The 21,302-nt window shown below is 34.7% G+C and overlaps 2 protein-coding genes across 24 annotated transcripts in view; one reads left to right on the top strand and one right to left on the bottom strand.

Annotated features, from left to right (window-relative positions):
• fahd2a (fumarylacetoacetate hydrolase domain containing 2A) overlaps nucleotides 1-4,049 on the top strand; it is a 53,265-nt gene extending 49,216 nt beyond the window's left edge. The window contains exons 8-9 of one of the 4 annotated variants that reach the window (XR_012383653.1): nucleotides 1,221-1,622; nucleotides 2,260-4,049. Coding sequence is in view for 3 of the 4 variants with exons in the window: in XM_073909275.1 (XP_073765376.1) it covers nucleotides 1,221-1,232 (12 nt within the window). In the remaining variant the exon portion in view is untranslated. Of the gene's footprint in view, nucleotides 1-1,220 lie in introns of all 4 variants that reach the window. The other 3 variants (XM_073909275.1, XM_073909274.1, XM_073909277.1) reach the window with 3 other exon arrangements.
• Nucleotides 4,050-5,962: 1,913 nt separating this feature from the next.
• Nucleotides 5,963-21,302, bottom strand: part of gpat2 (glycerol-3-phosphate acyltransferase 2, mitochondrial) — a 138,844-nt gene continuing 123,504 nt past the window's right edge. For 19 of the 20 annotated variants that reach the window (XM_073909557.1, XM_073909567.1, XM_068222977.2 and 16 more), the window contains 4 exons: nucleotides 14,335-14,455; nucleotides 14,026-14,094; nucleotides 6,810-6,865; nucleotides 5,963-6,624 (listed from right to left, as the gene is read on the bottom strand). In XM_073909557.1, the coding sequence (XP_073765658.1) occupies nucleotides 6,508-6,624; nucleotides 6,810-6,865; nucleotides 14,026-14,094; nucleotides 14,335-14,455 (363 nt within the window). In that variant the 3' untranslated portion in view covers nucleotides 5,963-6,507. The remainder of the gene's footprint in view (nucleotides 6,625-6,809; nucleotides 6,866-14,025; nucleotides 14,095-14,334; nucleotides 14,456-21,302) is intronic. The other variant, NM_001089380.2, reaches the window with a different exon arrangement.

Raw genomic sequence — 21,302 nt, 5'->3', positions numbered from 1 at the left:
GGAAGTGTTTAGGGAGAGGGAAGTCTGGGTTCGCTTCTAAGATTGCTGCCCCCGCAACCCGGACCCAGAAAAGCGTATGAAAATGAATGAATAAATGAATGTTTTGATGAGAAACTAAAGAAAGAATTAAACCTTTCATCCACTTACGTGGAAGTGACAATCTACAATTTCTTTTTTTCTTCTTTTTCTAGACCTTTCAAGCTACAACAACCAAACTAGTCTTCCAAACTGGTCTGACTCGGCTTCCTTTATCTATTCCAACTGATCCGACTTTCGTTATTCCAAAAACTGAGCCAGAAAAATCTGAAAAGTCAAAATGACTTAACCTCTGTGACCTCATAACTTTGCAACAGACTGTCATATAGACTTTCAGCTTACAAGCTACGCCCTAGCAGACAGTTACACGGTACAACACCCCAGCAACTGCCCCATAGACTGTGATTAGCTGTTCTAACACAAGCTAATTATTCTAACATGCTAGTGACATGCCAATCATGCTAGCAATATGCTAATGACATGTTAAACATGCTAGCAACATGCTAATTCAAACTATTGCAAGTTAAAATCATGCTAGCAACATGCTAATTTAAACTAGAACATTGCAAACAACATGACAGTTCTTATTAAAAACGTTTTAGCAACAAGCTAATTCAGGAATGAGCAAACTCAGTCATAGAGCGCTGGTGTCCTGCAGAGTTTAGCTCTAATCCTTATCAAACACACCAGCCTATAGCTTTCTACTGATTTAAAAGACACTGATAAGCATGTTCGGGTGTGTTTTATTACTGCAGGAGCAAAACTGCAGGACAGTGACCCTGAGTGTGCCCATCCCTGAGTTGATTCATAATATTAAAGTGTTACTTCATCCAAAACTGAAAATTGTTATTAATTACTCATCATGTCGTTCCAAATTCCCGAGACATTTGTTCGTCTTCGGAAGTCAAATTAAGATATTTTAGGTGAATTTTTTGCTCGAGTCTCAAAAAAAACATGTGTGCTCCAACAGCCGAAATCATGTCGCACGCACCCAAGCAAACCTCCGCAAACACAGTGATGAGGTCACATTCGCCGCGCACACTCAGGGGAACTAGCGAACGCGTCGAGTATAAACCAGGCTTTAGGATAACAGAGAACTTTGGACAATAATAGTTTAAGCTGATATATATTTTTAAAAAATACAGAAAATCACCAAATTAAGATAAACTTCCTTCTGTCAGCAGGTGGCGCTGTGACTTCAACTCAGTATTGGCTGTACACGTCTTCAGGAGAGGAATCTCACCAAACCTGTGAATTTTAGTAGCAAAACACTGAACTTCCGTCATTCTGCCACGGACACGCCCTTCGATGAAAACTCTAGATCTTCACAATTTCACATCACAAAGGCCTTTGGACTATACTGATAAAACTTGGATGTGATATGATAAAATTTTTCGGAGGAGTTTGTTACACTGTAAAACGACTTTTCCTGTTGCCAGCAGGTGGCGCTATGACTGTAACTTGATATTGGCATGTAAACATGTTCAGGTCAGAACTTTTATCAAACATGTGTATTTTCAGACCAATCAGACAATGTATGCCTAAGTTATAACAACTTCCATTTGTGTGACGAAGCATCAAAGTTTGTGAGGCCACCACGGACACACCCTTCAACGAAAACTCTAGATCGTGGCAATTAAACGTCGCCAAGGCCTTGAGATGACGATATCCAACAATACCCAATATTTTGCCGTTAATCTGAGTTTTTAAAATTACAACACCTGAAAATGCCAAAAAAGACACTTTTTGGCCGTAAAGTTAAAATATACGCCTTCCTGTTGGGTTTGAAATTTCACTCCAATAGACTTTTTTGTAGGTTTTGGCATGTTTTATGTTGTGCCAATTTTTGTACGTTTGCGTAAAATGTAGTTTGAGGTCTACTCCGTTAAATGTGCATAAGTGGCACTGTTGAGCCATTTTGCCCACTTCTGAAACCTATAAGAAACGTAAATTTTCGCCACATCTAGGGTATGTGCAAAGTTTTGTGAGTTCGAGCATGTTTAGACCCTCAAAATCACGATTCATTTTAGAGGAGGAGGAGGAAAAAATTCCAATACGGCCTATGCCAGGGGTGTCCAAACTCAGTCCTGGAGGGCCGGTGTCCGGTAGATTTTAGCTCCAACTTGCCTCAACACAACTGCAAGGATGTTTCTAAAAAGCCTAGTAAGAGCTTGATTAGCCAGCAGAGGTGTGTCTGATTGGGGTTGGAACTAAACTTTGCAGGACACCGGCCCTCCAGGACCAAGTTTGGACATGCCAGGCCTAAGCTAATCTTGCTGTCTATATAGAGAATGAGGAAGCTCTCGGATTACACCTAAGATATTTAATTTGTGTTCTGAAGATGAATGAAGGTCTCAGGAGTTTAGAACGTGTGAACTAACATTTCATTTTAGAGTGAACTAACACTAATCTGCGGCTGTTTTGAAGCTGCAATTACATTTGGATCCTACCTTTTGGAAGCAGCCACATTCCAGTGATGAGATAACATCTATTGAACTAACTGATACAACACAATTAATTAGAACAAATGGTCAGCCCAATGGAATTGCGCCAGCAGTAATGAATAGAGCCACCTTTTGCAGAAATAACAGCTTGTAGATGCTTTTTATAGCATCTGACAAGGGATTTGCATACGGATTGCATACTTTTGTCAAATCTGTATCTTTACACTACAAGATATTATCATAAGCTGACTTTTGGCTTTTGAATTTAGAACAATATCAGAAAAAAGCAGAATTAATCAAATGACAGTGTTATATCTAAATTCAAGATTATGACAGTTGAGATAAAGTATCTAAAATATCAAACAATGTCTTTATTATTCTGATGGATTTGACATTTCTGTTCTCCAGTTACTTAAATCATAAAAACACTATTACATCTCAATAGAGCATGTGATGATGTCTAACTCGCAGCTGGGGCTTTCATGAACATTGCAAGCACAAAAATATAAACTGAAACTATTAAAAAGGAATGATTTTTATAATCATAATCTACTTCTCTCAGGGTGTGGCATGATTCTGTATTTTTATATTATATAAGCATTTGCCATATGTATTAATGTACATCAAATATTCATATATAATGATGTTATAGAAAAAAACATTTAATGCAATGCCTGTAGGACTCATTTCCAAATATATGTAGATCACTTTTTCAAATATCTTCTCACAGCTTTCATTTGACAGTTAATTTCATGCCCCAAACACACTAAAACTACCAAAACAGTCCAGTCATTTTCCAGTAATAACAACAACCCATTTTACCTCTAATACATATAAATATCTAATACATATGTTGCTCTTAGTTGTGTAAATTGCTTCCTTGTCCTCATTTGTAAGTCGCTTTGGATAAAAGCGTCTGCTAAATGACTAAATGTAAATGTAAAACACTAACTACAGGTAGCATTAAATGTTTTCATCTATAACATCTGTAGAATAATGGTCCATTAGTTAATGTTAGTAACTGTACGTATAAATAATTATTTAAAGCATATATTAATCATATCACAACTTTAAGTTATGCATTATTAAATCCTAAAGTTGGACTTGTTAACATTATTTAATGCACTGTGAGTTAACATGAACTACCACTGTTTAAATTAAATAACATTAATGTTAATGAAGATGAATAAACAGTAATAATTGTACTACTAATAGTTTGTTAGTAAATACATTTACTTACATTAACAAATGGACCATTGTTTTAAAGTGTTACCCAGACAACAATTTTACACTGCTACTGTTTGAAAACCACTGCAACACATTAAGGCCCAACCCAATTCTTAGCCCTTCCCCTTACCCCTCGTTTTGCATGTTTACATGAAGGGGTGTCCCAATTTTCTTTAGCTTGAAAGCGCAGAGCTAATAGTAAGGGGTAGATACCCCTTCAAACTGAGATTCTTTCAGGACCAACCCTCGAACCCAATTTTTGTCATTAATATAAACTCTTACAACAAACAAGCACACGTTTTAATACATTCATAGTGCCGTTCATGTTTTACCGTCATGCTTAAAACAAAACAACACAAAAAAAAAAAGCGCTAAAATAAACAATGCAAAATTTCGCTACCTATAATCCCTAATAAAAACTCCTGTACTGTAGTCCCACAACATACTTTCACATCTGACACTCGAATACCCTGTCAGAAAAGTCTAGTGGCTGGGAAATACCCTTTTACAGTGTCTGGTATAACACTAATGTTGTTTTTAAAGATAAAGACCAAAAAAATAACGCAACTGGATAAAACTACAGCAGTCATTATCGTCCATCTCGCATGAAGCAAGAGATCACAATGATGTGTGCAGGTGCTGTAGTGCTGTCCCATTTTTCAGGGGTAAATTTTGAAGCCCTTCTTCTTCACACTCCGTTTCAAGAGCCAAGGGGAAGGGGTACAAAAATAGAATTGGGATTGGGCCTAAATGGTCCATAATTTCATTATAGTACAAAAGTATTCCAGCTTCATGTAATCATTCTGACAGCATTTTATATTTTTTGGTAGATTTGTAAAATATTTTATTATGCCATATTGTAGATATGTACAAATTTGCTATCTAAGTTAGCTTTGTAATAGGTATAAAGAACAGAATATTGTGTAAATAGGTGAATTTGGACTGTCGGTACATACATTTTGGTCGTGATTGTGTCAAAGCGGAAAATAATGTAGTTTTTATATAAATATGTTGTCACTGAATGATATTAATATATATATATATACACACACACACACACACTTGTAGTCAGTTAATATTAGCCCCCCTTTGTTATTTTATATTTCCCAAATGATGCTTAACCTCGTAAGTCAAAGGCTTCCCCCCCTGAATTTTGCTCAGCCAAATTCAAAAGCTTCCCAAACCTACCTGCAGAGGTATAAATGTAAGTTGGTAAAATTTTAAAGAAAACCCTTTGAATTTTCATAAAACACTGTTGAAAGTGATTAAAATAATTGTATATGTTGTCTGTCTTATAATAAACCCCTCCAAAAAAGGGGCTTTTTTTGTAAACTCAAATTTGAAAGTGTACCTTTTAGGTTCTGTGTTCCTGAATGTGTCAGTAATCAGAAAAAAGAAAAATGTACCTACCATAACCTAAAAAAAAATTATTCTATTACAACTGATGAGAGAATGGAACCACTTATTGGGGTATTGGGCCAGTATGGACCTTTAAAATTTAAAGAATGCAGAAGTAAATGACGTCATGGACTTGATACCGGGTACGCAGCAGAGCAAGGAATTTTTTACAGTATTTCCAGTAAAAAAAATTCTTCTGGAAGTCTTATTTGTTATATTTTGGCTAGAATACATACAGTTTTTAATTTTTTTAAACCATTTTAAGGTCAATATTATTAAGCAATTAAACAATATATATATATATATATATATATATATATATATATATATATATATATATATATATATATATATATATATATATATATATTTGATTGTCTACATGTCTACAGAACAAACCATCATTATACAATGACTTGACTAATTACCCTAACTTGTCTAGGAAATCTGATTAACCTAGTTAAATTGGCCTTTAAGCTGAATAGTGTCTTAAAAAAGGTTTTTGTTAAATGTTTTTAAGTTTTTACAATAATTACATATCTAATCTGATCTATGGTTCCTTATGACTTTAATCACTTCGATTTACTGCACAAAAAATATGATAATCTTGGCTTCATTTCTCCACAAACAGTGAAGCAGTGGTTTTTACAGTAATAGGTGTTCAGCATTCTAAAGGAAGCATAAAGTGCACAGGAAGGAAAATAAGCATAATGTGCATAGGAAGGGAAAAATAATGTATATTTCCCTTCCTGTGCACATTATGCTTGTGCTTATTATTCATCCTAATGTTTTAGGTAATAAAGCTGAGCATTCATATGTAGTGGTGTATGGCAAATAAATCAAACACAGCAACTGAGTCAATTATCTGAAACTTTTGTACTGAACCGAGCCCATTACATAGTCATTACAGTTAAAGAATTATAATAAACAAAATTCAATGAAAAAAACAAACAAACATCTTTTTTGATCTTTAGCTGAACTTTATAAACACAGAGCATTACGTACGCTGAAAATACTTTCATTAAACAAGTTTAACGTTAAAACTATAAAAGAATTCAAACAATCATTTTCAACTTAAGTTAAAATACTACTAAATTAAGTCCAAAAACGAAATTCGTTTAGGCGGAACAAGCAATTTTGTTGAAGTTTTTAACAGCGTAACAATTGAACAACTTAATAATACATTAAAAAAATAAAATATATGGGCTTCCAACAACGGAAAGCAACCTCAGCAGCACACAAACTGCAGTATTAAACTACTAGGCAAAATATATGGTAAAACAAACATGGCTAATGAATGATTCACCCAATGGTGAGGAAGTGAACAGTAATGTCAGAATCCCCTTCTGTTCTCATTCCCAGCTGAGTCTGACTTCTCTTTGAGTCTTGTACTTTTTCTTCTTCAGTTAAACATGAACTGTTTGAAAAACAGCACGAGTTTCTCTTTGTAAGCGCCCTGCGAGAAGAGCGGATTGGCGTCGAGATACACATCTTCCCTCTGCCTGTCCTCAATCAGCACCTGGAGCGCAGGAAAAAAGACGTGTTGTTTAGTCCTCAGAGGCCAAATTAACTGTCCTTTATTACTACCCCGCTACATTTCCTTACACTTCACCGTCTGCGGTTAATGTTGCCTTGTGCTTTTATTTACAGCTTCTCTAGATGAATGTGTGTGTGTGGTAAATCAGCATGTATAGAATCACTTACCCCGAGATCAATGAAGGTACGAAGAGCCATTTTCACCAAGTCGATAGATGAGCTCTCTAAAGAAGATTCATACAGACATATCAAATATACAGCGGCGCAGAGTGGTCACGTGACCCTTGAGTATTATTTAATAATGCTGGACACCCAATCTGATCCGCAGACACTCGCTTATAAAACATCAAGGCTTCGTGGAGTTAGATTACACAGCAGTGATTCAGAAGTCAGTTAAAAAGCAGCGAGATTAATAATACATTATAGATAACGCATGGAGCTGTCAGCATCTGTTATATGTAGGGCGTGTTTAACAGTTAAAGACTGTTTCTTTTATGCTCTATCTATCAAAGATCCCGAAGAGGAGAGATGCTGGAATCTGCTTCGACAACATAGTGTTATCTAAAGCTGGGGTCACACTAGGGCTGCACAATGTAAGCCAAAATTATTGTTATCAAGATATATGTATATGTTGGGCAGGGAGTTTGGCAGATTATAGCATAATTGATATCTGTGCTGTCGGCATGACCCAAGGAATAATTTGAGACCAATTTCATCAAAATAATAAAATTATGCAATCAAAAGTTATTAACAAATATTTAAGTGTCATTAATAATGGCTGATGAATGTCTTATAACTAGACCCACACTGAATCTGCGCGCGCATTTTTAGCCCATCATTGATTCTATTTACTTACTAGTGTACATGTGTATAAATTTATATTTATTCAGTTTTTAAAATAATTTCAGTAACATTATTACTGTTTTCTTTTAAATTTACTGATCTTCACTGTCTGATTGATAAATTTATAAAGTAGGTCTCAGAATATACAAGAAGAGCTGCATTAAATACATTTTTTTAAGCTGTCCAACATTTATTTTACCTCAGTATTTTCAATGGAGCTTTCTGCTTTAGCCTGCTGATCCTGGCGATCCTTTAAGCACGTTAAAGGCTTTTTTTATCTCATTTTATGCTTGAACAACTAAATGAATGCTGAAGTCTATTTAACCAATTGTATTTGAATTACATTGCAACATCTATGCTGTAAAAGGAACCATACAAAATAAAATAAAAAAAGTCACATTAACTATTCACTGGAAGTTCATCGGTATGGGAAGAAACACAAGCTGTACATATACCCTATTTGTCAATTGTTCATTTCAGATACAAAACTATTGTAATAAATATTAAATATTTATTTTCAGAATATTTTCAGCTCATTTTAACAAAACTGTGATCATTTGTCACTATAATCATTTTATGACATCTTTTATCCATTACATCTCTAATCCAAATGTCAAAATTGACCAGAATAATCTCATTAAGATTCAAACTAAATGAATTAATTAAAATCTGTATGACACAGGTTCTGGCCAAATGGGCATCTCGGTTTAATCAATCAGCTTTATTACAGATTTTCAAATCAAAAGCTGAAAAAAAAAAACTGCTTAAAGTTAAAAAGGCTCCAAATCATTGATTAAGAGTGTCCGCAGCCGCAATTGCACACCCTACCCTCTTCCTCCTGGCCCACAATCACATTGCATGTTTTGCCTTCTGAGTCTGAGCACGCTTACGTCATCGATGATGCGACTGTTCGGTTTGACAGAAGAGAAATGCGAGAGAATCGCAGATGAGTCGCCGATGGCTGTGAGATATTTGGCGTGCTAAATATCTGGAGCAGTCGGCGATTCAAATCATGCTGTGTGAAATAATTTTTGACTGAAAATAACATTGGCGATCGCCTACAGCCAATGAGAAAGCAGCGTTCACTTGTGTGTGTGTGTGTGTGTGTGTGTGCACCTGCAGGTCAGCGGGAGGTTGAGGGAGAAGTTAAAAGCGCTCATTTTCAGTTTATTTGGACCCAAAAATGGAGGGAAAACTAGTGGAGGTTTGACAGGAGCACCCATGTCTGTATGAAGTTTCATACAGAAAGTTAAAGAAAGTTGAGGAGAAATTGCTAATTCCCTTCGAACCCAAGTGAGCAAATATGTACATTTTCTACCCCATTAAAGGCTTCTTTCTTGTTATGTAGTTAATAACAACAGATATACTACATGTTTTTGGCTGTGAGACGTAGTTTGGACGAAGTTGTCGGCGATTCTTCCTATTGTAAAGTCATGCAATGTGAAAGCCCCTGTCGCCGATCCATCTTGCAGTGTAAACAAAGCAGCGACAAAACGCTAGCCCAGATAGTCATGCAATGTGAAAACATCTGTGACACGACTACTTTAAAAATCATGCAGTCTGAACTCTGCATTAGTCATCTTCCAATTGTTAAATAGCAATAAGATGCCTTAGAGAGATTGCATTTTCAAATTTGATATCCAATTGCAGTCAGCAAAGACAGATTTTCCAGTTTGTCCATATAGAAACTACAAAAACTATTGTAACGTTGCAAAGAAACTGATTTACTCATATAGCTGATGTTTTCCAAGATGAATATAAAAAGATAAAAATCCACCGGAGTCATGCAGTCAGAAGTTACAGTACAGCAGAATAAAATCAAAGATCCACAGCCACTAAAGTCAGAAAGAAGTCTTACGTCCTCAAAGAAAGAAAGAAAGAAAGTTTGAATGAAATCGATCCAAACTGCTGGTCAAGGGGGCAGATGTGAATAACACAGCTCCAAGATCCACCAAACTGAAGAAAGACAACCGGCTGGCCAAGAAAGGAGTGAAGAAAAAGAGAAGAGAAAGCTCCCACATGATCCACGGAAGCACCACAGCAGGAACCCGACACAGCGGCGAACCAAAACTCCAACCCGGAAACAACGGTAGGACTTGGATCACAAACAAATCCAGATTGCAAGATTTGAGCTCAAGTTTGAAGTGTGATTTACGAACATGCCCAGACTCAAAATCGCTGAACGTCAATAAAACAAGTGCAATGTCTCAGTCAGAGTTGAGTTTCCAGCATGGTGGATATAGTTTTATAATACATTTAAAAAAAAATTTGAATGAGAGATTCCACTCTTTCATGAACAACAAATTCAAGGACTTTTTAAAGCACTATTAAAATCAAACTTAACATTTCACTTTATGTTTACAATAAACATGTCAGAGAAATGATATTTTAAATGTAGAAATTAATCTAAGGCCGCATTTACACTGCACTGTTCAACTGACTCAATTCAGATTTTTTTATCCCATGTGGCACAGATCGGATATGGCCCATGTACGTGTAAGCAGGAACAAATCACACAGATTCCTATTTACTCAAATCAGACTCAGGCCTTGTTCATATGTGGAAATTTATCCAATATGAATCGGATCTGGGTTCTCTTGTCTGCAGTGTAAGCAGGTAGATCGGATTTTCACCTGTCAATGCAAGTCGCGTATCATTAAAAACCGTAGCGAATGACGTCAAGTCTGACACTTTCTTTTCAGAACAGACTTCAGTAGAGTCCCAAACCTTAAATCTCATACACGAGGACATAAACAGGTTTTATATTGTCATATAGCACAGGTATTTAAGCATGTCAACGAGAGCGAGAGAGCGCAATGTCCGCCACGTAACCAATATAAACTAATATAAAACTAGTGCATACATCGCGTGCATAAATCACGTCATGGGCATTACATTAAGATGCCTAAAGGTTTAAAAAGCCTATATATCAAAAGGAGATGGACAAATTAGAACCTTTCTGTCATAATATAAGTTCTCTCATCTGTAACATGCTACAAGTTGACTTCTATATTGTAATTTATGTGAATATTGTGTTAGTTCCCACATTTAGTTAATTTCCCTTAATTTCTTAATTTAAGATTGACATGTATAATAAATTTTGTTTCTGTTTTACATTTATATTTTCAAACAAGATACATGCTATTCCAAACTCATTCAAATTATATTACTTCAGAATTGCATAACTTTGACATTATTTTTATTTTGCACCGATGATAAAATGTTAAGCTCAGGAAACAAAACAACATGTATTTCAGCAGAGAAATCCAACCACTTCTTTGAAGCACACAGTGTTGCAAAAACGCAAAGAAAAATGTCATGTCTTGATTTGGTTTATCCTTACCAAGGTCAAGAAGCGTTCATGGGGGATCAGATTTGATGTCTGACAGCTCCTGTCAAGTTTCTGTCTGATCTGGTTAAAGTAGTTTTTTGCTGTTGTTGTTGTTTTTATTTCACTTAAAAAATAACAATAAATAGTAATATTTGTTGTGACCCTGCACTACACAACTAATTTTTTTTGAAAGTTGAGATTTATTTATTATCTGAAAGTTAAAAATAATAAGCTGCTTTGGTTTGTTAGGACAGGACAATACTTTGATACAACTTCTTGAAAATCTGGCATTTGAGAGTTTAAAAAAATGTACATACTAAAGAAATTGTGTTCTCAATTATGTTCTCAGTATATTATTATGTACAACATTAATTTTAATATATTTAAACAATTTTCATGAAACAATCTTTACTTAATATTCTAATGATTTTCACTTTTTCATGCAGGTCTATGTAGTTTAGCATTTTCAAAGTATATATAGGAATCAGAGAGTGAAATTAATTACCTTTTAAGTAGCTTTCTTTATGCATTTTAAGACCTTTGAACCACTTTTCACTGACAAGATTTTAACTTGCAGTATATTTACCAAATATTAATATAAGAAACTAATCAAAAATGAAAACATTATTCATATACTGAATACAAATCTATCAAATCTAGCTAATTCAGCAGGCTGGCGCCTATAGAACTTCAGAAATAATGGTGCTGCCTAGGTTACTACAGTAAACAAAGTGGTATCAGGTCAAATAGCAGGATTTCATAAACTACACAGTATCCTGATGTTCACAGATTTAATTCAGTCAAACTTAACCTACAACCATACATTGCATTATCAAAAATGATATAAAATTAACTACCTTGCACAATAGCATTTAAGACTTTTTAATACGTTTTAAGAGCCTTCAACTTCTCTACATTGATTTATCAGCTTTTAATACTTTTTAAGACCCTGCAGACACCCTGATTTTGTTTCCCCTTAATAATAAAAACCTTTATTTCAAAACACCATGATGTGTTTACTTGTGTTATCTCTGACTAATATTTAACTTTGTTTGATGATCTGAATAATTAAAGTGTGACAAATACATATATTTCTACTCAACCCCACTAAAAAAACTTATTAGCTCATAAACTGTACACTAAATTATTGCCTCAGTCCCTTTTAAATTTGATAAGAAAATGGCGGCAGAATTTGGTTCCTCCCTGTATTTTGTTTTTCACCACAGCCGTGGACATCGATAGAACGAGGTTTGTACATTGATGAATTGTTATAATATCTGCTTATTTGCAGTTCTTTGATATAGATAACCTTGTATCACCTGTATCTCAATGTCATGGAGGAGCAGTCAAGTTTTCTCCTCATTAGCACAGCCGTTTCCTCCAGCGAAAAATGTAACAAATATTTTGCTATTTTTATTTCAAAATGAGCTACCAATATTAAACACTTTACAGTTTGTGGGGCATTAACTATACCATACAGTCTCACACAGAAAGGAATAAACACAGTGACGGAACCACTTGAGAATGTACTCGTTTAACTGCCACTGAGTCACTGACAAAGACAGAAACATGAGTGTTGTCTAGTATTAAAAAAATACCTTTTATATATTATTATCCTTCAGATTGTGAAATTTGTGAATTAGCCTGTAAGTTTTAAAATATATACTTATATGTATGTCATTTTATTACATGGAAACAAAAAATTTACTAATTTACTACAGTAAAAAGGTGGGTTAAGCCTACTTGTCTTACTCAGAACTAAAATGTTTATGCCTGTCTATGTAATACAGTGGAATACTAGTATTCAACCCATATTAAACAAACATTTATAAGTGTATTACTATTAAATTACTACTTATAAATGTAATATTAGGCTGTGTGTGTATATATATATATATATATATATATATATATATATATATATATATATATATATATATTTATATATATATATATAAATATATATATATATATATATATATATATATATATATATATATATACATACATACATACATATATACACACATACATACATACATATTTTACCTTATAAGGAGCTGAGCCCCCCTAAAATGAAAATCTTAAAATCGTCCCTGCTGTACACCATCATAAGTCAATCTCCACCGTGTCTCATACAGTATTAAATGCTTCCAGCCTGCCAAATTACAATAAATTTTTAGATCACTAGCAGTGTGAGTTTTAACAAAGATTCAAAAAAGGGTTGTAACTGTCCGCAGCAAGGCTATCGCGTCACACAGCACCATGCAAACATAGGTTTCAGGTATGCATACTTGCTCCTCAAGTCGGCAGCTGTCTGCGGTGCCCAGCTATGGACATCGTTTATATTTCTGCAGCACCACAGAGCGCCATCTGAACAATTTCATTTTAAATAACATGCAAATGTGCACGTCCGTGTTTACTTCCAACTGCCATGTGCGTGGCACATCTGCTGTGCCCCTTAATAAGAAGAGAGTCTGTCTTCCCTTTGTGGTCAGTAACTGCAGGAAAAAGAACATTACGCTGGATGCTAATCTTATCCAAACTAAAGCTAAAAAGCTTTATAAACCTTTTGCTGAAAGTGTTGAATGTTTGCTCCTGACAACAGGTTTTGATCTTTGGTTTAATTCTATAATACTGGACTCATTTTCTATGAAAGTTTAAACTAAGAATGTTTAAACGAGAGAAAAGTGTGAAAATGTTAATGCCTGTCTGAGAAAAGTGTCTAAAGTGTGTAGTGAGGGGTTTTACAGGCTTAAAACATCTGTAATAAATGTAAAAACTTAAGCTGTCTACTTTTGCAGATTTCACCTATCGTGGGCTATTTTTAAAACGTAACTCCTGCAATAAACAAGGGTCCACTGTATTGATACTGATTTAATGAAGCTACAATTAAAAATAATATATAAGTTTGTCACAAATCTCGTTAAGCTGCAAATAATTAAATACTAAACTTAATGCTTTAAGCGTGAGCGACATTTATTTTTGACCGTTTTCTACTTATTTGAACAAAACTGTGATCATTTTGGCCTCTATAACTGTTAGCTGACATTCTTTTAACCGCTACATCTCTAATACAAATGTCAAAATTGACCAGAATCATCTCATTAAGATTAAAAATAAATAAATAAAATCTTTAAAATAATAATAATAAAAAAAAAAACTTAGAACACACTATTTAAACAGTAAAGGTATTTTCTTGTCTCCTACCGTAGCGTGCTCCATCCAGCTGAGCTCGGTTCTTCAAGTGTGTGTGTAGTTGGCTCAAACAGTCTTTCTCTAAGATAAACATTTTTTAGGTTATACACACTTAGCTGTAGGCACTCAGCATGAACAGTGACAGCGATGCTGCCAAAGCAAACTTTCTTCTAACACATGCCAACATCATTGTTTGGCCAGAGGTCAGAGTTGGAGTGTATATGTGAGAAATAGTGTTTGTGTGTGTGTGTGTGTGTGTGTGTGTGTGTGTGTGTGTATGTGTGTGTGTGTGTGTGCGCACGTGTGTGTGTGTGTACTAACCAGTGATGGGCAATGGGAGGTAATGAAGGCTCTCCAGCGCCCAGCACAGAGCTCTCAGTTGGACACTCAGTAAACTACATAGAAAGAAGAGCAGCTTCGGGCACTGAGACGGCTGACTCAACTAGAAAGCAGAGAAACAGCAGAAAGGCAGAGAGGACGGAGAGAGGGAAGAAAAATTACATGGACATGGTCACTAGTGTTTAAAAAACAGATGTTAAGTGTATTAATAGAATGTTTAAAAGGGAAGAAATATATAATTCATCTTTAAATTCCTATATGGGTAAAATACAAAAAATGTATTTTTAAAGAGATAGTTCTCTCAAAATTGAAAATTCTGTCACAATTTACTGAATATATATTTAATGATTAAGAAATGTAGTTTGGCAACTGGGTAAAACCATTTAAAATATGTACAGTAGTTTATTGAGGTCCTTAAAAATATGATTTATAAATATAATATTATAAATATGATTTATTTCATTAAATGATTTTTAAAAAGGATTAAAATTTGTGGGTAATTTCTGTAAATCATGGCAAAAATGTATTCATTTATTATATTAAATAGTAAAAATGGGTCAGGTTTAAAAGTATAAAAAAAGAACCATCTGGCACGTTTAATATTTTGCTGAATAAAGGGATAGTTCACCCAAAAATTTTAATTCACACAAAAGAAGATATTTTGAAGAAAGCTGGAAATGATTAAGGGCTGACTTCCATAGTATTTGTATGTCCTACTATAGAAGTCAATGGTTACAGATTTTCTTCAACATATCTATAGTGTTCAACAGAAAATGGAAAGGTTTGGCACTACTCAAGGGTGAGCAAATAGTGAGTGAATACTCATTTTTGGGTGAACCATCTAAGCATCAAAACATTAAAAGTGCAATACATATTTATTTGATTATTTTTATTCTTTTAAACCTGACCTGTTCTTTTCCCAAGCAAAATTACATAAATGAAAGAATACACTTTTACCATGATTTACAGAAGCAACCCACTAATTTTATCATTCAATGTAACAACAGTTTATACACCAAATGTCTGACAAGAATCTTTTGATGACATATTAAAACAGTTTAAAGATCACAGAGCAGCCTCAAGATACTATTTAACTCACTTTAAATGATTTCACCCATTTGTCAAATGATTATTAATCCATTTTGAATCATTTATGATATAGTGATATTCAGCATGATCTCTTATTCTTTTTGTAATTGCATACAGAACATATTGCGTGTTATTTTATTTTTGAATAAATCTATGCACTCAAGCGGCAACATCCCGCTCTCCCTCGTGAAGCCAATACGAAAGTAACTGAAACTGCAATTCATTGACTCGCCTTTGGGGGCTGGCTTCAGGAACTCCAGATGTTCACTGACGGCAATGCTAAATTGGCTAATTTTACAGCTGATAAAAACATGTTTACAGCCTGGTACAAAAGATGGTTTTGATGCCTATAGCTAATATTACCCTTCATGACAACTGTGAGGGGTGATTTTTTTTTTTATAACTCATCCTTTTCATTTTTATTAAGTGTGCATAATTAAGGGAGTGGCCAGTTGAGTGACAGCTAGGTCTCGCTGGTCACCCTCACGTCATTCTGCTTAATTATTTGCTGAATTCAGCATATACAGCGTATTTTTGTTTTATGTATCTTTACACAGTCAGTTGCCTTTTGGAATTATTTCCTACAATTATCAGACAATATGGCATGCTGTGTGCACTTAATTGTGCTCACAAACCATTCATGTTCCCTTCATTTCCCAGGTGAGTGAAATTATTTACTTATATACCATATCTATAAATTTATTTGTTTTATTTAGGATAAATTATTATTTAGAATTTTCTTTGAAACTTGAATGCACTCCAGAATCTGACAGATTGATGTGTGTCATCTGAAACATTGTCATACACCGTTATGTCTGGGTTTCATAAATAACCTTGCATTCACTCACATAGACTTAATTTGGATGTAATTGACATTTTCCTCCTGTAGAAAAATGTCATAAGAACACTACTTTGTGGCTCAATGTATTACAACAGTGTTTTTGAAAGACTAAACACTTTATTGATATAGTATACAACCAAGCACATGTGATCAGAAGACAAACTAGTCACAGATAATTTAGTATTAAGCGTTTCTCCCAAAGAAAAACCTGTCAAAGCAAAATGCTATAGCAGGCTTCTGTAGCTCCGCCTTTTCCCCCTTGTTTAGTATCGCCAGGTCAGAGCAATGACGCACTAACAAAATGACGATGGTTGGCCACGCCTACTTGTAGCTTCATTTAGCTTCATTCAGAAACCTATGGGTGACGTCACGGATACTACGTCCATATATTTTACAGTCTGTGGTTGCACTCAATGACAATGTAAAATGATTTTACCAGCATTTTGACATGTCATTTTTAAAATAGAAATTTAGTTTGATGTAGACACTAAAATGGGACTCCTCTAAGAATGAATTGCATTTTTGGGAAAAACAAAACTAAACTAGGGGATGCTTTTAATGGTATAACATATTGATGTTACATAACAGATTAGCTCTTTTGCCATGATCTTAAAACATTATGAGCACTGGTTTCATGTGTCATAACAGAGGACAGGATCTCAGGGGCACACACAAACATCACAATCTTTTGGTCTTGACAAAAAAACTAATAATTGTATATACATTATATTAGGTGTGTTCTCCTTAAATGAAAGATTACAACTGTTTCCAAAAGCTGGAAAAATGCTGCCTTCAAAAGTTGCACTCCATGGCAGGAAATCATCAAGGAAAGTTTAAATCCTAATCCAGCTTCACTTCCTGTCTCCTGAGAAACCTTCATCGGATCGATTTTTAAAGGCAGCAAGGATGTATCCTTTGCTCCCTTGGTTATCCCACAATCCTGTGAGTTCCATTCCTGACAGCTGAGCTAAAAAGTGGAGATGGCATCTAAGGGTGCTTTTACAACCGTGGATTGATTGTTTTGTTCCAAAACAGGAATTAAAATTGTTACAATGTTCCTTTTTGTTCTTGGTGCAGTTCGCTTTTACTTGGCAAAATTTCTAAGTAGACCAAAATTGTTAAAACGCGTCACGTGTGAGTTCCATGGTTTATTTATTATTTTTTTCGAGATTTTTAATTTATGATGATGAGTAATAAGATATTATAAGTGAAAAGGTGTGCTTTGAACCAAATATTTCACACCACAAGCGTGAGCAGTGCGTGTTTTTTTCAGCGTCCATGTTAACAGATTAGAGCTTTCATAACGGATGCAGAAGCAGCGCATCATCGCAAGGCGTGAGCGTCGCTGAAGCAGCAGAGCCGTGATAGTTTAGCCGCTGGGTCTATTTTTGCCGCGCTGCTCACGCTCAATTAAAGTGACAGTGCATTGATAATGACCAAAAACACATTCAATGACAGTAAAACGTAACAATTTCACCCAATCGATAATATCCACTGATTTTTATATATATTTAATCAAATGACTTTACACAATTAAAAACAGCAACAAACATTTAGTTGGGCCCGAATAACAAAACCTTATTTAAAAGCATTTTAGTGTTAGTTTTGCTTAAGTTTGATCATGTATAAATATCATAAACTACAGTATATTGTATTATAACGATAGGCCTACATCATCCAGACAATCAAAAACAAAATGACATGATATCACAGGTGGTTGTCTTTTGACCAAGTGCACCTGAAAAGACATGAATGACACTCCTCAGAGCATGAGAAGCAAGCAGAACTTCAGGATCCATATAATTTGTAAAATGAAGAGATGCAGTTTAAGAAAACAGCATAGGAGGAAGTTGCCGCGGGCCCTGGAGCAAATGATATGTAAAAAAAGTGTATTTATAGATAGATAGGTAACTAGATAAAATACTGTAGACAGAGAGATTAATCTGTGCAGCAGCTGGCGATGAGCTGCGTGCTGCATACAGTCGGCGTAAAAGCCAAATGCCTGCTTCTGCTCTCCATATGTGCTGCACACACGCTGCTCATGCCCTGCTTGCACTTGCAGTGTGAAACAGTTGTAAGACTTTCTCTTACACAGCCTCATTTCAATTGTCAATGGTTGTAAAATCTATCTATTCCCCATGATTTTTGTAATAATAATAAAAAATAGGCAAGTCACTGTATAACAGTGCTTTGTTCTGTAGTCAACTGGAAAAAAAAAAAGTTTCTTAAGAGAGATAATAATATTAAACTTTTATTCCAGACAAAAATACTTTCTCCAGATATTAAAATATTTAGAAAGAATAAAAATTTCACTAAAGGGATAATAATCTTGCCCACAAATTTATTTAAGTAAGTGTGCATTTGGCTTTGTGATTTATTTTTATAAATAATGTTATTTATAACCACTGAAGTGTATAACATTATAAGTGCTGTAATGTCTTTTTTTAATCACGATTAAGATTTCTCTTTGATTAATTGCATTGGTATGTTTTAGATTTGATCACTTTAATTGTTTATTGTGCACTTTTTTCTTTAAAAGTACTACTATATGAACTGAAATACAATAGTATCTATTTTGCAGACACATTAAATAATCCTCTTTGCTGCTTGTTTAAAATGACTACTTTAAAATAATGAGTTAAAACAACATAATTCTTGTTTATTTTGGGGGATAATTTAATTGTTTTATGTTCAATCCACTTAAATTAGTAAAAATTTTGAAATAACTTTATCAAATTTTTTTCACCACAACGGCCTTCAATACTGGAGCGACTCCCCTCAGATTCAACACGCATGATCACGTTTATCAAATTTGCTTAAACTAAGCGTCCTAAAGTATTACTGTATTTCACAAGGATTCTGACACAACAACGCGAAGCATACGCTTTCGTTGCGTTTAATGAGGGAACACGCTAAACTTGGAGGGCGCATGCTGAAAGGCAGAGTAATGCCCTGTCTTTGACAGCTCGCGACTTCACCAGACGTTGAGTACATTTACATAAGACACCAATACCTCGATTTTAATATGATTAAGATAATACTCTTATTACAATTCTACCGTGTAGCCTTAAAAGGAACCTTACCTTAAAGGAACACCGAGTCACGAAATGCGGAGGACTTTCTTTCTGTTAGCCATGCGGTATCAACTTACAACAGATGTCGAAAGTTAAAAATGAAACACCCGAAATTGCATGAAACTCTGGATAACCTGTGATGCAACTAATTGTTTTATACTGGAACTTGCCTTCAAAAAGTGCTTCCTTGGTCTTATCCACATTTATTGCATGCTGAACACATGTCCACCACAACAGGAAGTAAAAAAAACCTGAACTGCGTTAATTTTTTAAAATGCGTTAACGCGTTAATTTTGACAGCGCTAATATATATATATATATATATATATATATATATATAGCTAGTTAAAGAAAAAACGTGTTGTCAACATGAGTGCAGAGCTTATTATAACATTATAACAGACAACCTCCAAGCAATGACATGCAGGGTGGTTCTTTGATTTTTGATATAGTTTTTATTTAAATTCAATAATAATAATAATAAATACATTGCAGCTAAAAAATTTTTTAAACTGTTTCATGTTTATTTCTATAGCTCTTTTACATTGTAGATTGTGCCAATGCAGTTTAACATAGAAGTTCTAGTAAATGTAACTGTGTCAGTCCAGTTTTCAGAGTTCATTCCCTGCTGAATGTCCAAACACTGAAGAGCAAATCCATCAATGTGCAGCTCCACAAGTCCCAAACCAAGCAAGCCAGTGGCGAGGAACAAAAAAACGAACTGAGGAAAGTGAAGGAAAAACCTTGAGAAAAATCAGGCTCAGTTGGACACAACCTTTTCTCCTAAGTCCTAACTTCCTGCTGAGCTATTTGTCTGCATTAATTAATTGCTGTGTTACCACTGTAATATTTAACTTGCCAAGCCTTAATTTAAAAATTTTAACATGGCATAAGTATATCTATGGATAGTTTTGTTCCTCCAAATTATTTTATTTTTGTATTGCTTACAGTACAGTAAAATTCAATGAAAGTCCTTGATATCCAAGTCCATAATGAGTTTTTAGGCTTATTTATGGTCTGTTGAAGTTTTCTGTTAATATTTTATGGATGAACTGTGAGAATAATGGCAACTCATTGTAACACTTGTCTCTCAATAAATGAAAATAAAAAAGGCATTATGGGGCATAAGAAAAAAAGTGGATGAATTCAGTACTAGAGCCAAGTACTGAGTGAACGAAAGGGATACTTTAGCGAACACCCACCTTATCATTCCAAAAACGTAAAAACTCGTCCTTACTGAGCACAAACTTTCAATGAGTATAAGCCCAAAACTGAAGGAAAACCGAAACCTTTGCTTAAAGTTTGAGCTTCTGATGCAACAGAAGACACCAATCCACTCACGCCATTGACATTCCCTTGCTGTTGCTCTCTTTGAGCTGCATTCATCACACACACATTGAGAAACTTGCAGACAAAAGCAGACTTCAAAAGCAGCATCTTGCCAGTGTCTGTCTTAGTTTACGTTTGTTTTGTCTGTCTGAGTCTTTGTGCGTGTCTGCAAATGATGAAGGAGGTTTGCGTGTTATTGTTTGTGCAATTTTCCTCCACAGTTTATTTGAGTATTATGGATCTAAATAATAGGAACGGGCAATTCTTTACCATTTGCAATATACCGGTAAACATTCTGCCCACTTAAAAACTTATAATACTAACAACACACCAACAACTGGGGCCTCATGCATCAATGATGCGTACACTAAAAACTTTGCATACGCCAGGTTTTACTCTCATGTTTGGATTAACTAACGATGAAATTATTGTAAGAATGTGCTTGGTCTGAGCCAACTTCATGTCTGGTGTACATGTATTTCTTGTGTGTTAACTGTACTTTGCATTTACACCGTGACCTTATTCATTTAAACCCATGAAAACAACATTAGTATTGTTACACCAGACACTGTAAAAAGCTTATTCTCAGCCACTAGATAGTCAGATAGGAAAGTATA

This window comes from Danio rerio, chromosome 8 (assembly GCF_049306965.1).
Source record: "Danio rerio strain Tuebingen ecotype United States chromosome 8, GRCz12tu, whole genome shotgun sequence".
NCBI classification, from domain to species: Eukaryota; Metazoa; Chordata; class Actinopteri; order Cypriniformes; family Danionidae; genus Danio; species Danio rerio.
The sequence above is the reverse complement of the archived record's forward strand: the minus strand, read 5'-3'. Positions and strand labels throughout refer to the sequence as shown.